Source organism: Stigmatopora argus, chromosome 18 (assembly GCF_051989625.1).
Source record: "Stigmatopora argus isolate UIUO_Sarg chromosome 18, RoL_Sarg_1.0, whole genome shotgun sequence".
NCBI classification, from domain to species: Eukaryota; Metazoa; Chordata; class Actinopteri; order Syngnathiformes; family Syngnathidae; genus Stigmatopora; species Stigmatopora argus.
Genome location: NC_135404.1, coordinates 5700489 through 5720975, shown reverse-complemented (window position 1 = coordinate 5720975; position 20487 = coordinate 5700489). Strand labels below are relative to the sequence as shown.

The 20487-nt window shown below is 36.6% G+C and overlaps 1 protein-coding gene across 1 annotated transcript in view; it reads left to right on the top strand.

Moving 5' to 3' along the window:
- The window catches only part of pcdh15b (protocadherin-related 15b), a 115603-nt gene that overhangs the window by 30103 nt on the left and 65013 nt on the right, over positions 1-20487 (top strand). The window contains exons 8-14 of the mRNA XM_077625669.1: positions 1486-1605; positions 4706-4816; positions 6544-6714; positions 10368-10476; positions 14762-14874; positions 16288-16494; positions 19216-19350. Coding sequence (XP_077481795.1) covers positions 1486-1605; positions 4706-4816; positions 6544-6714; positions 10368-10476; positions 14762-14874; positions 16288-16494; positions 19216-19350 — 966 coding nt within the window. The remainder of the gene's footprint in view (positions 1-1485; positions 1606-4705; positions 4817-6543; positions 6715-10367; positions 10477-14761; positions 14875-16287; positions 16495-19215; positions 19351-20487) is intronic.

The window sequence follows — 20487 nt, the reverse complement described above, 5'->3', positions numbered from 1 at the left end:
ATAATGGACCCTTTTTGCTTTTTTCTGCACCAGAGTTCACTGGTTCGTATTTACCAGAGCCCAAAAGAATCTCACCACAAACCTTTTGGGTTTTATCTAGACCAAACTGTGCAGGTGTTAATATATCCTAAAATGATCCTGTTCCCAGGCTAATTTTAAAGCTCTGGTAATCAATGTCAGCATTTAACAATCACCATCAATTACTTGTTTCTATAGAATTGTACGCAATGTGCTTTTTTTTCCTCTTCTCAGCAAATGTTGATTGATATCTTGATTGTACTGCTGCTTTGTAGACATTCAGCTCAAAGTCATTTATAGCGAGGTCTCCAAAATAGACTTTTAAATGCCAAACCTGTTGTTCCAGTCTAAAGTCAGGGAAAACCGAATTTAAAAGTCCAACCAAACGGGGCTGCTGCAGAATATCTCATTATGCATTTTTCCACGGCCTGTCCAACTCAATCCATCCTCAAGATGGCATCCACTTTTTTGCACTTTCCCAGCCTCACCTCTGGCAGCTCTTTATCCTGTCACCTTTTCTGAACCTCGCCGCCCTTCCTCTGCCACACTTGATCTATTTCCGACCTTCCTCCTCCTCCACCTCGTCACTCCCGGCAAAATACAGCCCTCCATTGAGCTGCTGTGCTTCATTATTAAAATATGTATCGCCGAAACTACCCCAGACCAAGTAGAAATTAATGTTATCGGAGTGGCTATAATATTTGGCCAAAGGAATGCATTAATGACATCAATGTAGAACTTCTGAGTTTAGGGATTTTTTTTAAAGCCCCCACCTCCGATACAAACAATAAGAAGAAGAATGATGCAGTTGCCAAATATACATATGATTCTGTTTGGAGATGGTATTTACATTCTGGCACCAAGCTACAAAGCAGTTGGCTGATGAAAACAAAAAACAAACAAAAACGTAGCATGCAAAATCATTTTTGGCAACATTTGATCTTTCATGTTCCATGGCAACCATTCAACTTCAAGAGGCTTTTCTGTTAAAATAAAACTCAATTCAGATTCTATCCTGCTGTGTTTATCCTTTGGGTTTTGCCAGAGACAAAAATATGATTTAATAGTTTTTATTCTCATCAAAATTCAGGTCATCGCACATAAACTTGCGCCCTATTTTTGAAACTCATTATCATTGAGTGGATTTTTGTAACAATTCACCTGAAAAGGCAGTTTATATTTGAAAAATCATTTTCTCAGTCAGTTTCTTTAAAATAAGGGATAAAATCATGAACAAATAGTCAGATTTAACACATCGGTTGTCTTTGACAATTATGTTTTTCGATCCATTTTAACTGCAAAAGAGTAAATGAACAAATATATATATTAATATTTGAAATAACAATAGTATGTATACAGACTCTCTCTCTATAGACTATCTATATGTACTGCTTCTCCCCAAATAGAATGTTGGAGTCTATCCAAGCCAACTATATTTCTAAAATAAAATGTCCCTCATGTTTCCAGTTGACTCCAGTGGGCACGACCATCTTTTCAGGATTTTGGGCCAACAACGGTGCGATTGACATTGACGATGGCCCCAACGGACAGATAGAATACACCATCCAATACAACCCCAGAGACCCGGTATGTTTATCCCTAATTAACATCACAGTATGTAACGACATTTCCTAAAGTTATTGTTAAATAAACACTGCCACATATTACATTTCCTGTTGTATCTTTGCTAAATGCAAGCAAGACAGAGGGAATAATTTTAGCCTTAAAAGGGAACGATTAAAGATCAGTGGTCACCTTGGCATTTTGGTATATAATTATAGACTTAGACCTGAACTTCGACAGCTGTCTAAAGTTGACCACAAATAGAAACAGAACTAAGGCGTTTATGTCTGAACAAAGATACCATTACTTCATTCATTTTCTAAACCGCTTATTCTCACAAGGGTCGCGGGGGGTGCTGGAGCCTATCCCAGCCAACTTCGGCTACGGGGCTTGGATTGGATTGGATAACTTTATTCATCCCGTAGTCGGGAAATTTCATTGTGACAGTAGCAAGAAAAGGCATAATTATAAGTTAGACAGTACAGTCGCAAAGGCCACAGAACAACAAAGCAAAAGCACAAAGTACAAAGCAAATCAAAGTAAATGGGATCATTAAGAATCACCAAATTAAATCATTAAGACAGAAAAGCAGCAAAAACACAAAACGAGCAAGAGTCAACGGAGCTACCGCCACCGGCTGCCACTTGAACGGCGCCATTTTGGTTGCGGTAGCAAAAACGGATACAGACTCAAAAGACGTAAAGTTGGACAAAAACTGGAACCACACACAGGAAGTCTTCCACAAGAAGGGGAACTTCTGCAGACTGTGGCCGAGGTAGAGAATATGCTTAGTCACTCTTCCAAGCTTATCCGCACAGACAACTTGAAATGGTGGCCAGCCAATCACAGAGCATGAGGAGATGAACAACCATTCATGCTTACACTCAAACCTATGGGCAATTTTGAGTGATCTGGATGTCCCTGTATGGTTTTGGAATGTGGGAGGAAACCGGAGTACCCAGCAAAAACCCATGCACGCCCATGAGGGGTCTCAGGGGTGCTGGAGACAATTCCACCAGAGGACAATCTGAATCGGTGGCCAACCGATCGCAGCGCACAAGGAGACGGACAACCATGCAGATTCCCCCATACCTAGGGGCAATTTAGAGTGTCCAATCAGCCTACCATGCATGTTTTTGGAATGTGGGATCAAACCGGAGTACCCGGGGGAAACCCACGCAGGCCCGAGGAGAACATGCAAACTCCACAGAGGTGGACTAACTTGGATTTGAACCCAGGACCCCAGAACTGTGAGGCCTACATGCTGGCCTACATGCTAACCACTTGCTCCACTGGGCCACGATTGCTTCATTGTAATGGCATATTTACAGTTTTTGATTCAGGGGGCATTTCAGGGCAATGGAAACTCAAAGTAAATTGGCGAAAAAGTGTCCTCTGAATGGGTGAGATGAAAATGTATAATCGGTTTTACACCTTCCACCTATCTTATCAACAGAAATGCCTTTAGGCTATTATTTACACATACTCATCTAAAAGAAAAACAATTTTTGTCGTCTTTTTTTTCATGATATAATCATGCTAAGAATGACAACCATTATCACCCTCAGTTTGTTTATGCCACCTTTCTGACCTGTGTTTCAAAAACAAAAATACAAAAATGACAGTTGTGAATTTTGCAGAATGACCTATCGGGCATATTCTGCTTATGATCGACTCCTTTCAACAAATGAAGTTGTTGTTTTCTCTCTCTCTTTGTCTTTATTTGCCGCTAGCATTATTCCTAACTCCAGGGTGGCCAATTTTAGCCCTTTAGCACAAAAACAATTCTAATGAAAAATCTCTTGCCTATTGTTTCTGGTCTTATGCTGATGCTACTTAACTCTTTCAGGGCCATTAATGATGAGAGATTTCCAATTGTCTGGCATCCAATCATCCCTCTGCTGTGAATTTAAATGTGTTCATCACTATTAAAGATCCAAATGTGTTTGAACTGGGTGGTCCGGCAGCAAATGAACATTCTACTGGCTGTCAATCAGTTAAAAAAGCCGATTTGCCATATTATATTGTATATATATGTATATATGTGTGTGTGTGTGTATATATATATATATATATATATATATATATATATATATATATATATATATATATATATATATATATATATATATATATATATATATATATATATATATATATATATATATATATATATATATATATATATATATATATATATACTATATATTAGTACTGTGCAATTGTTTGAACATTTAACACTCCACAATGACACTAACACACAAATATATGGTATTTATTGCAATATTACTGGAATCCAGAACAAAAGATTTGTGCAAGTATCTCATTTTTATTAATTCTAAAGATAATCTTTAATTGAACAATACTTAATGCATCCATTTCCCCCTTTTTATGAATATAAAAACTGGAGAAAATAGTCTAGACTACCTTTTTTAATTGAATGTATTCTTTTAAATAAAGAAAATTAAAGAGATTTTTCCCCTTTTTATTTCACTTAAATTTTAAAAAAATAATAGATTTTTTGGTTAAGTAAATGATCTGTACAATAATTAAAGGTAAAAATCCATCATTTCCAAATTTATTTTGTTTGCTGCTTTATAATAAATAAAAAAAAAATGGTTAAGTAAATTATCTGTACAATAATTAAAGGTAAAAATCCATCATTTCCAAATTTCTTTTGTTTGCTGCTTTATAATAAAAAAATAAAAATAAAAATTTGGTTAAGTAAATGATCTGTACAATAATTAAAGGTAAAAATCCATCATTTCCAAATTTCTTTTGTTTGCTGCTTTATAATAAAATAATAATAATAAAAATTGGTTAAGGAAATGATCTGTACAATAATTAAAGATAAAAATCCATCATTTCCAAATTTCTTTTGCTTGCTGCTTTATAATAAAAAATATATATTTTTAAATGTTTTTGTTCGTTAAAAACAAATAGAAAATCCATTTCTGGCTGTGTCAAGTGGGTGAACCAAGAAAATGCTAATTTTCTGCCATGGATGACTATACATAGGACATACAGTCTATTTCCATTCCAGTTCAAATGCATTGGCTTAAAAAGAAAAAAACATTTTTTTTTTTTTTTAATGTCTCAAAATATTCTAATACATTTTTTTCAGACGGCCAACAAAACCTTCGACATCCCATTGACCTTGTTTGGAGCCGTGGTGCTGCGAGAACGTCTCAACTACGAGGAGATAACACGTTACCTGGTTGTCATCCAGGCCAATGTGAGTCGGGACTCTATTTTTATTCTAAATGGCTGCCCTGAGCCAATAAAAGAACCTTGCTCGAGTGGGAATCAAGTTATGCAAATGAACCTTATCATAGCAACATTATTTACACAGTCTGGGACTATTTCTTCTCTGGAGGGAACCCTGAGCCCGTCCTTAATTATCACTAATGTCTTTGTTAATGCTTTTGTTTTCCTACTTTTTATTCGCCGTCTCTATGAATGTTTTATTTGCGAACAAATACATTTGATGATTCATCCGTGAAGGTTTTTGTCGAGACAGACCGGCATCTTTAAAACTCTTCACCGGAGCAAATAAACATTTTATGTCCTAAAGGTGTTTTAACGAGGAAGACATTGGAGCAGGCTTATCGGGCCATCATCCATTAAATCTCTAATCTTCCATTAAAAAAAAAAAGTAAGTTGCTTCCCAAATAACAATTCGTATGTTTCGCTCTTTTCTTACGCTATATCGTGAAAAACATACTGTATTTGTTACAGATGCAAATATAATTTGTACAACTGTAGCTAAAATAGTTAATGAAAACTTGCTGCAATTATTGTATTTGATACAACTACAAGTTACCTTTGGTACGATTAAAAGTTACTTGTACCAATAATCCAGGGGTGTCAGACTCGGGTTGGTTCGCGGGCCGCGTTAATGTGGGCCGGACCATTTTAGATATAATATTTAGATTTTATTTTATAAATGGATTAAAAGAACTGGATTAAAATCCCTGAATATTCAGTTTTTTTTAGATCTAAAAAAATGTTTATTTTAGCTTTTTTTATATATATTTTTAGATTTTACAAAATGATTTTTGAACTAAAAACACAGAAAAAAATGATAAAAAATTACAATTATTGATTTAAAAGGGGGGAAATCAGGAAATGTAATATACATCTATACTCTTCATTTTAATTTGATCCTAAAACACAAAGTCGGCACTCATAATTTATTTTCCCGGGCCACACAAAATGATGCGGTGGGCCAGATTTGGCCCCCAGGCCGCCACTTTGACACATGTGCACTAATCAATAGATTCTGGCAAAAGTAATTTGTAGTCTTGCCCAAAAAATATATTCAATAGAAAATGTACGACACTTAAAAATGTATTTTGGACTAATAAAATTGATTTCGTACAACTAAACTTTACATGCATCGCTAATGCAAAAATAACTATATTTAAGTTAAACTACCAGTAATTAACTTAAAATAACCACTAATTGATCATGTCTAGCTAAAAGAATTTGCACTTCCACCACAGTTCCAACTGTATTTTGTGAAACTACAAGTTAAATGAATTAAAAATTAAAATTTCCTTGTATATCCAAAATAATTCATACTCCATAACTATATTTGATATACAAAAGACTGTGTACAACTACAAGTTATTCTTTCTTCAACTGCAAACTTATCAATATTAAATTTTACAATTAAAGTAATTTTTCACACAACTAAAAGTTACCTGTACGAATTGATAAACTGTACCAAAAATAATTTCTAACTGTTGTAAAAACAATATTTGCAGCAGATACACATTTTATATTTGGTACAACAACAAGTTGCTACAACTACAACTCTATTGATGTGCACATGAGAATTTGATATGAATGTTTAGAGGTATAATATTTATTTTTCTGCAGCAAATGAGTGAAGAATCCATTTTTCATCCCTCTAACCAACCTTACACCCCAACATTATTCTGGTTCTTTGTCCCCCAGGATCGATCACCCAACCCGAGCGAGCGTCACACCGCCACCACCACGCTAACTGTAGACGTTCTGGATGGCGATGACCTGGGGCCCATGTTCTTGCCGTGCACCCTGGTGGGAAACACCCGCGATTGCAGTCCCATCACGTACAAGTCCAATGTTCTGGAGCTGACCGACCCGGTATGGACACTAAAACACTTCCTTTTTGCTGTTCATTCTCAAACATTGGTTTCCAATTGAAGTGGGAGGAATGACACTCCCCCAGTTCGAATTGATTGAACGTCTACTATTGATAAACTTACAAAAGAAAACTTTCATAGGCAGTATGGAGTAGCAAATCAAATTTACAACAGGACGGCGGCAACGACGGACTTTGACAAATGAACGATGGTATAAAAATATTGTGAGCAAAGCTAGCAGTTATTTTTTTTTAACTTATTGGCTGCCATTGACTGCGACAGCTGTCTGATTCGAATGAACATTATTCTCCAGTTCAAATGGATTGGACATATAGTAGTGGCATTTAATTTCAATTCACAGCAAAGGATGAAAAATGGCAAATGAATGATTGTGTCTTACCATCAATGGTATAAAAAGTGTTAACTAAAAGATCAAATAAAAAAAAAAATAAAAAAGGGGAAAACTAGTGAACATTCTGTCTTAAAAAGTAATCATTTAAAATACAAAATTAACACTGCTAGCCATCTGTTAATATTTTTCCTCCTAAAAATGATTATTGTTATCATTCTTTCTATCTAACACAAATGTCTCAAAAACTATATTTTAGATCATTTAGTTTTTGCTTCAATTTGCTGTTATTTATTTTGTGGTTTGGTTTGAAAAAGGGTTAAAATAAACACAGTAAAAACCCAAAGCAACCTATTTTCTAGGTATAATAATTCTTTAAAATTTTCAAAATAAAGTGTAAAGTCTCTAATTATTATCTGATTTCTGCAGGCTTTGTTGTGGACTACAGAATTGTTTTAAGTTAATTTTATTTTTACGGGAAACATCATGAAGTCGATGCTAATTCTTTACTTTTGTGAGACCCACAAAATGAAGTTTTGGAACAGATCTGCCCCTGGGACTTTAGGTTTGACACCAGTGCTCTAAATTCTTGGAAATTAAGTTTGAAAGCTTTAATTGCTTCTTGGGGGTGCTTCCATAGAGTCCTGAGCATTTTTCTGTGCACGATCCCCTATGAATATCTGGCCAGCATGTTCTATTTATGCAAATATTTCCGGATGCTTCAAAGTAGGATGAAAGGCAAAGAGCTGCTGTGCAGGGGTGAAAGCAAGGCGATGAGGAGAGTTAAGGAGCAAAATCACATTTGCAGCCCTAATCAGATTAATAAAATATGACAACCTCGGCGTCTTTGAGCCAAAATGCACACAAACGCTAGTCGTGTCATTTACGTATCCAATATTGGGCCACCTCGCGGGCTGGCTCTCTTCAAACACACCGCCGGAATTCATGGCTGCAAGCGACAGCGAGATGAATGAAGAGTTGAGTAAACAACTCACGGTAATGTGTCACAATCATTGAGTACAAGCAGTCAAATAAGGATGCAATAAAGATACAAGGCCAGGACTGCAGAACTCCTTGGCTTGTGAAAACTCAAGATAACTGAAATGCTGTAAATTTCAAGGTGCTTGGTAGTTATTTAAAACATTTTATATCACAATCCTAACATGGCAAAATATATTCACTCATTCATTTTCCGAATCGCTTATCCTCACAAGGGTCGCAGGGGGTGCTGGAGCAGCTTACTATGCCAGCCAATTACAAGGCACAATGAGACCAACTACCATAATTGCTCACATATTTATATTGTTCGACCAGTATACTACGTAAGTTTTTGGCATGCGGGAGGAAACGAGGGTACCCAGAGAAAACCCACACGAGAACGTGCAAACTCCCCACAGTGAGGACCGACCTGAGATCGAACCCTCGACCCCATAACTGTGAGGCCGACTCACTAACCACTCACCCACCAGGCCCTCCTGCCAATATCAAATTCATTTATTTATTTGGTAATGTATCATAGAACAATTATAACACCTTGACCCCTACTCACTTATCTTTTTAAATCACATTAACCTGAGCCCCCTCAAATGTTACATGTATCAAGTAATGTTTTGGCAAATATCAAACTATAATGTGTAGCAGGAGCAGCAAATTAACATCCATTTTTTTCATATATGTAAAAAAATATTTCTAAGTATCTACTAATAATATCATTAACAGTAAATTTAAAAATTAAAGTGTCATCTCACGTCGGGCTTGCTTCGACTCCCTTAGACAGATTGGTTGGTGATGTACGTCCAATATAACCGACGTGGGAGAGTTGGCGGCAAATGAATGCATCACATGCTGCCAGACCTTCCATTTCAAATGGATTGGATGCCTATTAGTGATAAATTAAAATCAGACCACGTGGCTGTCCAATGTCTGTCATGGGTTATGATTATTTTGCAGTGCAGTATATGTTAGCGATTGAAAAGTCAATGGTTAACATGCAATTGATGGCATTAGATGTATTTGCTTATTTTCTGCCAGAACTCCCAGGCTAAAGAGATTGGGTGTCTTTTAGAGACCAACTATTAAATTAACATGCTTACCTGCTCTAACTAAAATCATGTTTTTTTTCCTGAAGTGTTCTTATAGTTCTGTAATTATGTAATTATTATCAAAAATACCAACTCAGCTGTCCATTGACCACTGTTAATCCTGTTAAAGGTTAAAATCACAGTAGCAGGATGAAAAGACACATGATTGGACTTCTATCGTCCTCAATAGCACTGAAGGAATTGTGCTCAGCTGAAAGCCTGCTTTTATAAAAATAGAACTTAACAAATATATGAATAAAAAACAAATAACACATTATTTTCAGGTGGGAAAAAGTAATACAAATATATTGGTGGTCGCGCCTTCTTCCTGATGAAAAGGATAAGAACAACAATAACAATTTTTACAAGATTGAAATAGAAGTTATAGAACAATGATATATGAAAAACCTATTAGACCAAGGGAAAATGAGAAAAATCAATTTCTAGTAAATAAACTCAGTCCAAAGAAAAGAAATATAGACTAGTGGTAGAAAAAACGTTGTCACACATTTCTGCAATCGAACAGTGTGACGTTAAAAAATGATTTATAACGGGTGCAATATGCTGAATCCTCAAATGTCAAGCGGGTGAGGCTGTCCATATTTACAAATGTGCTTGAATGCATCACTCACGTACGCTGTAATATACCTTTGCGGTGATATAACATTTTCGGAAGACATTATGAGCTACATTTTGATGTGTATATGTGTGTAGCTGTGGCACAAGAAGTTGTGTTGAGTAATGGCTGTAGTGGTAAATGAAATTGCATGAGGTGATGTTAAATATGCAAACAAGATGAAAGCAAGAGCATGGCAGACAGGCGTTACATCCAAGCACTTATTCACAATGATTAAAAAGCACCCAGTACAGTAAAATCATTATAACATTGGCTACCAAAGTCAATTATTCAATTAATCGTAGTATCCCTAGTTTACATGTCATCAGTGACACTAAACTTCAATCCGTTTTCCCAGTCAAATTGGGTTAGACGTCTGTTGCTGTCAATGGCAGCCAAATTATTTTAATTTTTATATAACAATAGGAAACCATAACTACTGTGCAAGGCGCTACAAAGATGAACTTGCCCCCCAACCCCGGGCTTTGAAAAAAAAAAAATTTGTTCCCAAAAGACACTGACACAAATTAAAATTACTCACAGTCATACTTTATTCTTTGTGAAGAGTGCAGACTGTTCAGCAAACGTGCATATGGTTTTGTGTCCAGACTAAGGTGAACCCCCTCAATGTGACTCCACCCATTCAAGCAGTGGATCAAGACAGGAACATCCAGCCTCCGTCGGACAGACCGGGAATTCTTTACTCCATACTTATTGGTGGGTAAAAAAAAAATCAGGATCAATGGTCATCAAATTCTTAGTGTACTACATCTAGCCTGACTTTGGCCATTTACAAGATAAACATAGGTATAGATCTACTTCAACTTCAAAAAACATCTCAACAATGAGTTTCTTCATGCATGGACAGAAATTCACTTGATTTTAGTGGTGACATCGATTTGAATTGAATGCTTTTATTGTCATTATACAAGTACAATGAGATTTAAAGGTTCGCCATAAAGTGCACACATAATAAATAGTCAACATAAATAAGTAGTCAACATAAGTCATTAGTCAACATAAATAAGTAGTCAACATAAGTCATTAGTCAACATAAATAAGTAGTCAACATAAGTCATTAGTCAACATAAGTCATTAGTCAACATAAATAAGTAGTCAACATAAGTCATTAGTCAACATAAGTCATTAGTCAACATAAATAAGGAGTCAACATAAGTCATTAGTCAACATAAATAAGTAGTCAACATAAGTAATTAGTCAACACAAGTTATTAGGCAACATGAGTTATTAGTCAACATAAATAAGTAGTCAACATAGGTCATTAGTCCACATAAATAAGTAGTCAACATAAATAAGTAGTCAACATAAATAAGTAGTCAATATAAATTAGTCAACATAATTAATTAGTCCACATAAATAAGTAGCCAACATAATTCATTAGTCCACATAAATAAGTAGTCAACATAATTAGTCCACATAAATAAGTAGTCAACATAAGTCATTAGTCAACATAAATAAGTAGTCAACATAAGTCATTAGTCAACATAAATAAGTGGTCAACATAAGTCATTAGTTAACATAAATAAGTGGTCAACATAAGTCATTAGTCAACATAAATAAGTAGTCAACATAAGTCATTAGTCAACATAAGTCATTAGTCAACATAAGTCATTAGTCAACATAAGTCATTAGTCAACATAAGTCATTAGTCAACATAAGTCATTAGTCAACATAAGTCATTAGTCAACATAAGTCATTAGTCAACATAAGTCATTAGTCAACATAAGTCATTAGTCAACATAAGTCATTAGTCAGCATAAGTCATTAGTCAACATAAGTCATTAGTCAACATAAGTCATTAGTCAACATAAGTCATTAGTCAACATAAGTCATTAGTCAACATAAGTCATTAGTCAACATAAGTCATTAGTCAACATAAATAAGTAGTCAACATACGTCATTAGTCAACATAAGTTATTAGTCAACATAAGTCATTAGTCAACATAAATAAGTAGTCAACATAAGTCATTAGTTAACATAAATAAGTGGTCAGCATAAGTCATTAGTCAACATAAATAAGTAGTCAACATAAATAAGTAGTCAACATAAGTCATTAGTCAACATAAGTCATTAGTCAACATAAGTCATTAGTCAACATAAGTCATTAGTCAACATAAGTCATTAGTCAACATAAGTCATTAGTCAACATAAGTCATTAGTCAACATAAGTCATTAGTCAACATAAGTCATTAGTCAAAATAAGTCATTAGTCAAAATAAGGCAATAGTCAACATAAATAAGTAGTCAACATAAATAAGTAGTCAACATAAGTCATTAGGTAACATAAATAAGTGGTCAACATAAGTCATTAGTCAACATAAGTCATTAGTCAACATAAATAAGTACATGTACAAAATGTGACTAAAGTGGTTAGCAGCCGGAGGGGTTTTAATGAAAGTACAAGATAAGAAATTAGTCTAGATTAGGTCCTTCTAGGTGCAGAACTCGAGTTGAGTATGGTGATGGCTTCCTGGGAAGAAACTGTCCTTGTCCTTGTTTTGGCTGTTATGGTCCTGTAGCACCTGCCAGAGGGCAGCAGGTTGAACAGGTGGAAACTGGGATGTGTATTGTCTTTTATGGTGATCTTTGCCCTTCCTAGGCACTGGGATTTGTAGATGATGGACAGGGAAGATCTTTTGGGCTGTGTTGATCGCCCTCTGCAGTCTTTTCTTCTCTGCTTCTGTGCAGCTTGAATGGCACACTGACACAGCATAGGTCAGCATGCTCTCAATGACTGACCGCTCTGTGATCATCACCACCACCGTTGTGTCATCCGCAAATTTCTCAATGATGTTCTCAGAGTATGTGGGTCTGGAGTCGTATGTGTAGAGTGAGTAAAGTAGTGGACTCAGCACACAGCCTTAGGGCGAGCTGGTGTCGAGCATGCGGACGGATGAGAGGTGTTGACCCATCTTCACGTGCTGGGGTCGGTTGACCAGAAAGTCTTTAATCCAGGAGTAGGTGGAAGGTGGGAGCCTCAGGTTGGCTAACTTGGGGATAAGAATGTCTGGTATTATTGTGTTAAAGGCTAAGCTGTAGTCGATGAAGAGCATTCTTAACAAGCCTCTAGTCTAGTGTATGTGCCAATGTTAAACACATTGGATAGTTGCTTTAAAGTCAACAGTAGAGTAGTTCAAAATACCGACAAAATAGATGAAATCCATTAGAAAGGTTAACATTCCTTGCCCCAGTCTCTCAAAATGTACTAACATGCCTGATACGGACTTGTTTGTTTTTCCGCACTCCCCAAACTGCAACTAATCCCCGTCTGAGGCAGGATTAGTAGAGACAATGTCACAAATAAAACATGAGGGTGGATAGAAATGCAAACTTTTGTAAGCTGGCAGCTACGCCCAGCTGCGGAGTGAATCAAATAACTTGTTTTATTGTTATTGAATGCATGTTTATTTTAGTAGCAAGCAAGATGGTTATAGCAAAGTATGTGATTATTGGATTCAACACAAACACAACTTTAGTGCCCAAACTTTTACAATCTCACACAGTTCAAGTAGCTTTCTCACTGAAATTTCCAATGAATATATTTATTTCTAATAGGACATCGATTTGAACTTCTTAGGGGTAATGAATTAATAAATCCAAAATGTCAACAGAAGTCTATTTTATTTGGTTCAGTAACAAAAATGGTGTTAGAATGATTATTGACGCAGTCAGAATAAATGTTTTTTGGCACTACAGTGGGAAATAAGTGAAATAAATGGAATTGTGGCAAAAACACGAGTCACAGCTGGATATTGGAATCAGAGTGCTGTTCTCGCTCTTCCAGTTCAAGACATTCTTCATGTCATGCATATTGATGTCAATGGATTTTCACTTGGAGAGGAAGACAATACATTTCCAACATAGTTTCTGGAGCAACCAAGCAGTGTTGAAGTTGAGAAAGAAAGAAAAACAAAGCTTTTTGGACAAGTCACATTTTTTTTCTTGCTCCTTTGGAAACTTTTAAATTCCTCAAAAAAGTATGTGTCAAACCCTTTAGTTCTGATTCCATAGTCAACATTCCTAAACCCACAACAAAAAAGAATCATATTGCCTCCCATTAACTTTCAATTTGGGCCCCTTAAAAGACTATTTATATTTTTGACACAAAACCTCCTACTAATTGATACATTTAAATACAAGGCTCACATGTTTAACTTATTCACATCATTCATTTGCACACATTTCTAAAACAATTGAAATTTGTTGATATTTTTGACCAAAAGGTCATGATTTATTTTTTCAGCAAACAGTGCAATTTCAACACAATTACTCCTAATTCCTATTTTTTTAGTTTACCAAGTAAATCATTTCTACAATTTAATATATAAATATAAAGGTCTAAAATATGGTACAAGTACCATTATTTGGTGCTATGCAAAACACTGAATGAAAATTCCCATTTTAACTTCTTTCTTTACAATTTTCAAAACTTCTATTACACTTGAATTTGATCTCAACTGATTTTAACATTTCATATTATTTTCCTAACGATATGAAGAATCGGCCCAACTAAATAAAATAAAAAATAAAATTGCAAATGAAATGTATTCATTTTCCCCTATTTTGCATTTTGACACTAAATGTGGCTTGAAACTATTTGAACATTTAAAGAAGCTGTGCCCCTATAAAGCTATTAGACAGTAAACAGAACAAGTCCGCAGCTCAACTGGGAATCGTCCTCTTTTGGAGGGCAGCGTCCCTAATTTGGAGCCGCTCCAATAAATACTGGCCGAATGTGATTGCGCACGTGCTTCCATCGCTTGATTTCCCTGCAGAGTAATGCAGCATTCCAAAGTACTGCATCCGCCTTGAGAGTGTGCTCATCCCCACCTGTGGATAGCCGCATTAAGCTCTCCCTATTGCTTGAACGCCAAGACATCCGCCAGGATGAACATTTATTGATTTTTAAACCAATTACCGACCCCCCCCTGCTCTCCCACGTTACAAAGTTCCACTTTTGTTCATATTTCCCCTCTCGCAGGCAAACCCGAGTCATATGCAGAATATTTCAGCTTGAACAGAACCACTGCTGAGCTACTGCTGCTGAAGCCCATTGACAGAGAGCTGCATCGGAAATTTGACCTGGTTGTTAAGGTGAGAAGCCTCCCAACCACCTACTGTAAAGTTCCTTAGGTGATCTGTAAACTTTTATCCATTCATCCACAAAATGTCTAGTGCACAAGTGTCAAAGTGGTGACCCGGGGGCCAAATCTGGCCCGCCGCATCATTTTGTGTGGCCCGGGAAAGTAAATAATGAGTGCCGACTTTCTGTTTTAGGATCAAAATAAAATGAAGAGTATAGATGTATATTAAATTTCCTGATTTCCCCCCTTTTAAATCAATAATTGTAATTTTTAATCATTTTTTTTCTGTGTTTTTAGTTAAAAAATCATTTTGTAAAATCTAAGAATATATATAAAAAGCTAAAATAAACATTGTTTTAGATCTATAAAAATCTGAATATTCAGGGCTTTTAAGACAGTTCTTTTAATCCATTTATAAAACAAAAATCTAAATATTATATCTAAAATGGGCCGGCCCACATAAGATCTGGTCGCCATGAATGTGGCCCGCCAACCAAACTGGGTTTGACACCCCTGGTCTAGTGGAAAACATGCATTTTTTCCCCTTTAATTTTTCATAATTTATTTTTAATTTATAGATGTCCAATCATGTGGTTCATTTCATTCTTCTTAAAAATGAAATGACATCCAATCTATTTCAACGAATGGCTTGCACGCCCATTGACGTACGTACCTGCGTTTATTTGCAATGATGGTCTCACGATCAAATGGCAACTTCTAAAGCATAGTACGAAAAAAGCTAATTTATTCATTCATTTTCTGAACCACTTTATCCTCACAAGGGGGGGTGCTGCAGTGTAACCCATCTGACTTCCGGCACAAGGCAGGGGACACTCTGAATTGGTGGCCAGCCAATCCCAGGGCACGAGGAGAATTAGAATCCAGCTGCTTTTTTTCATTTTGTATTTTACTTCGGGAAGGAAATGAACCACATTCCTACTGACAAAATCCTGTGGATACTTGTGTCCAGTTTAGCTATTTCATAGGTGCATAGCACCATTTTAGATGTCTACCATTTATTGATAATTCCCAACCTTCTCAAAACCTCCCAACAAACGAATTAGACTATAGATGATCCGAGAGTTTGTCGGAGAATGCTTGCTCAATGACCATGCTAAAACATACAATTGGTTAATTGCGGCTTGGAGGCCATAGTTTGCGAAAATCCAATTAATCCCACGATATCCATGGGGTTAATCCCGCTGATGTTCACGTAATCAAATAACACATTAAAATTCAATTAGTACATAGCAGACTCCAATTTTATTAGAACACATTTCATTGCACGATTGCACTGCAATTAATGATTATAAACCCAATCATCCAATTGCTTCCAGCCCTTCTCAGTCTACTACGTCAATGGTATTTAGACACGATGATTCACCTAAAAAATGATGATATTTGTTTCCATATGTGATTTAAGGCGGAGCAAGACAACGGTCACCCACTGCCAGCTTTTGCCAGCCTCCACATCGAGGTCCTAGATGAGAACAACCAGGCACCGCACTTCCTGGGAAGCCATTACCATGGTTATGTAATGGAGGGCTCACCGGTGGGCACCACCGTGGCCACCGACGCCAGCATGTCGGACCCCTTAGCAATCGTGGCTCTTGATAACGATGTAGAAGAGGTGAGATTTTATCTTGTTTCGTGGTTGTTTTATTCCGAATAACTCACCGGTTACCATTCACAACAATGTATTCATAAACTGGGAGAACTAGTAGTGATTGTTCATAAAAGATTTTTAGATTTTAAAGATTTAAACATTTAAAGATTATCTTCCTTGCCTAGATCCTCCTAAACTGTCCTATTACCTGCTGCTGATTAGGTGATAGGACAGCTTAGGAGGATCTAGGCAAGGAAGATGATCTTTAAAACCTCCAGACTACTTAGGGACTGTGCGGTAACCTCAGAACCTCAGTCTCAGTCTGCATAAGGTCCCCACCTTGTGGACTTCCTATGTGTGGCTCCAGTTTTTTTTACCTAGGTCTACAATGTCTTGTGTGTCTTCTCTGTCTTGCTACTGCAACCAATAAATTTCCCGAATATGGGATGAAATAAAGTTCTAACCTAAGCTAAAATCCATTTTGGTCGGTCAAAATGCATTGGAAATCCGTGACCAGACGTTTGGTCGCCCGGACGTTTGGTCGCCCGGACGTTTGGTCGCCCGGACGTTTGGTCGCCCGGACGTTTGGTCGCCGGACGTTTGGTCGACGGACGTTTGGTCGCCCGGACGTTTGGTCGCCCGGACGTTTGGTCGCCGGACGTTTGGTCGCCCGAGTGAATATTATTTTGAGAGCTGGTTTCAACAGTAGATATTTAGATATTAAACTCTCTCATGAATATAATTTTGAGAGCTGGTTTCAACAGTAAACTCTCTGTCATGTTGTCAAACGTCCGGCGACCAAACGTCCGGGGACCAAACGTCCGGGCGACCAAACGTCCGGGCGACCAGACGTCCGGGCGACCAAACGTCCGGGCGACCAAACGTCCGGGCGACCAAACGTCCGGGCGACCAAACGTCCGGGCGACCAAACGTCCGGGCGACCAAACGTCCGGGCGACCAAACGTCCGGGCGACCAAACGTCCGGCGACCAAACGTCCGAGTACCTTGAAAAACCACCGCCGTCAAAAGCACTTTTTGAGTTAAAAATAATATCAGTCCAGTTTGTAAGCAGAATGGATGGTTTGAAATTACAGCATGAAATGTCAAAAGTTGATGTCCAATTACTTCTGGCAATTCAATTTTTTATTTTGGGTCAAATTTTAGTATTTTCCTGTTGTTTATTTTTATTTTTAAATTATGATCTGCTCTACACATATATTTTAGTGCGTCCGAGTTGAAACGTCAATAGGAGTGAATGAAGTTGTTGGAATGGATTTCCAATAAAGTTGAGTTATTCCCACTTTATTTTGGAGGAGTGCAGTTGAGCGGCTACTATTGAAACCTGAGGAGTTTTACAAACTGCTCTTTTCTGCCCTTTGAGAAGAATTACAATTGCGGAAGCATTGCAAAAGCACATGACGTGCCTCTCACCCATAGAATGACCTGCTCTTTCATTATCACTGATGCGTTTGCTTCGGTCCTCGGCCCCAGAACAGTTTTGTACTTGTAATTGTTTCGGAATGTTTGTGCCTCGTGATGTGTGACTTGTTTTAAATATTGCTTACCATTTGCTTTCGTCTTTCGTCATTAAGCTGCAACAATGACAACGGCTTTTATACCTTTTAGTTACGACTCAATATTCACACCGGCTCCTTCGGGAAAATGATCACACCTCTGACCTTATCTGGAATGGAAAAACGCACGTGGACGCACAAGCATATTGGAAGAATTTTTACGCAAGGAGAAAATTCAATAGCTCCTCTGAGGATTTTCAGATGAACTCAAAGTCCATATCCACTCGTAATTGCATGAGCCGTATAATAATGGAGTTGATCCACTCTTGATTATTCAAGTCTTGTCCTCACTCACTAATTCATCAAGAATCCAATCTGAATATCATACTCAGTTTCATGTCGTTCATCAGCGGGTTCTGCGTTGAAAAGTTGGTTAACGCCTTATTGCCCGAAATCAAATGATACAAGTGTACATTTAAAAATATTGGAGGAACGCATGCTATATTTATTGGACTATAAGTCACACTTTTTTACTCTGAACCCCAAAAGCTTGTTATGAGTTGTTTTTTAGGCTATAATTATATTAAAAAAATCAAAAAAACAACTATGCATTCTTTGGCTAGTACAACTTATAGTTCGAAAATAGTATAAGTAGAAAAATGATATTATTAAAATAATAATAATAATAATAATATAGACATTTAAAAGAAAACTAAATTTAAAATACACACTTAATATAGATGAATAAAATAAAGATGAGAGTAAATTTGATTCAATAAATCAAACTCAGACTAAAAAGAATACATTTTGTACAAATATTTGATTAGATTAAAAAGAGGAATATATGAATGAATTCCTTTTACTTTTTTATCATTTCGTTATATATAAATATCATTCTATCATTAGTAGTTTTTATATTTAATTTTATTTCCCTTTGTCTTTTTTTTCATTTTAAGATTTTCACATTTTTGGCTCTATTTATTTTTCATTCAATTTCCTACATTGAGTATTTTTTTAATAATCAACATACATTTTTATGTAGCTATTTATACCCCTTATGCTTCATCTTATCTTATATCTCTTAACACTTTGGCTGCCATGCAAATCCATTGATTAATGAATATAAATTGCGTCTGGCATCAAATCTGAAAGCGTTAAATGTAAATTTAGACATCATGGGTTTAAGAATGACTGATACTTCTTTCCTGATAGTCAATTTCTGTCTTATTAGAGTCGAGATCCTCAACTGGTGCTGTCAGTGGACAGGTACTCCAATGTGTTTGCTGTGACGACTGGCGGAATCACAAGATACCTGACCCTGGTGCAGCCATTGGATCGAGAGGAACAGGACTCGTATAACTTCACAGTAAGCCCAACAATGTCGTAAAGTATGCGATAGCTAAGCAGATGTACAAGCTTTTTTTCCTTGTTTTTTTTCCACGGCAACACGCTCGTAACATAACATAAACAAATTTAAATGAACTTGGATTACGATGCAGACACACTCAAAAATAAGTTTAATCTAACCTTACACTAATTTATTTCTAATTTTGTTTGAAAGTTTGATACCTTTCTTCTCCCGGGTTGGCTCATTTGCCCCGCCTCCACCCTGACTTTCAGATGCAACCTATCGAGGGTTGTTTGCTTTTGTATTCCCTTCAAAATATTCCGAAAATGATGCACACACATGTCCTCACAATAGGATAACGCACGACCACTTGCCAACGAGAAGTAGTCTATACACCATTCACACTGACTAACGGGGGAAAAAACACTAAAAAAAATGCAACGCTCCGCCCAGTGCTCGTAGAGAGACATTACACGAGGGATTTGCGGCTACAGGGACATTACACGAGGGAGTTGCGGGGAGAGAGACAGTGCCCTTGATGTTCTCATGAGCAGCCTCTCGTGTCCACTGTCTGCTCATATATATCAAAATTTGTCTTGTATCTCAAGTTAAATTTTTTTACTCTCATCTCAAATTGCTCGTGTGTCGGTCGGGGCACTCGTATGTCGAGGTACCACTGTATATGAATTTATTCACTCATCTTCCGTACTGTGCATCCTCATAAGGGTTGGCTGCAGCACCCTGACCAGGATAATGACAATGAAAGAAATGAATGAATAATTTATGAAAGCTCCTTTGCCGCCTTTGATGGCGATATACGTCCAATTCAATTTGACGGGAAGCCCTCACATTCAAAATGGATTAGAAATATTAAATTACAGATTCCACTATCTAACATAATTTTTTGAGTATTTTTTTAACTGATAAAAGTGTGTAAGAGCCATATAATATTCATTAAATCTTAAATTAGATTGAACTTCCTCCGGTCGATCTGAAATTCCTTAAACTGTCATTTTAAAATTGCGTTTAAAAAAGTTTTTGATATTATTCAAGGATTAATTGTTTTATTTGGATACCACGATCGATGCTAACCACGTGACTCCATCAGTGTCCGTCATTATTTAAAAGTTATAAGAGTTGAGTCAGCTTACGTCT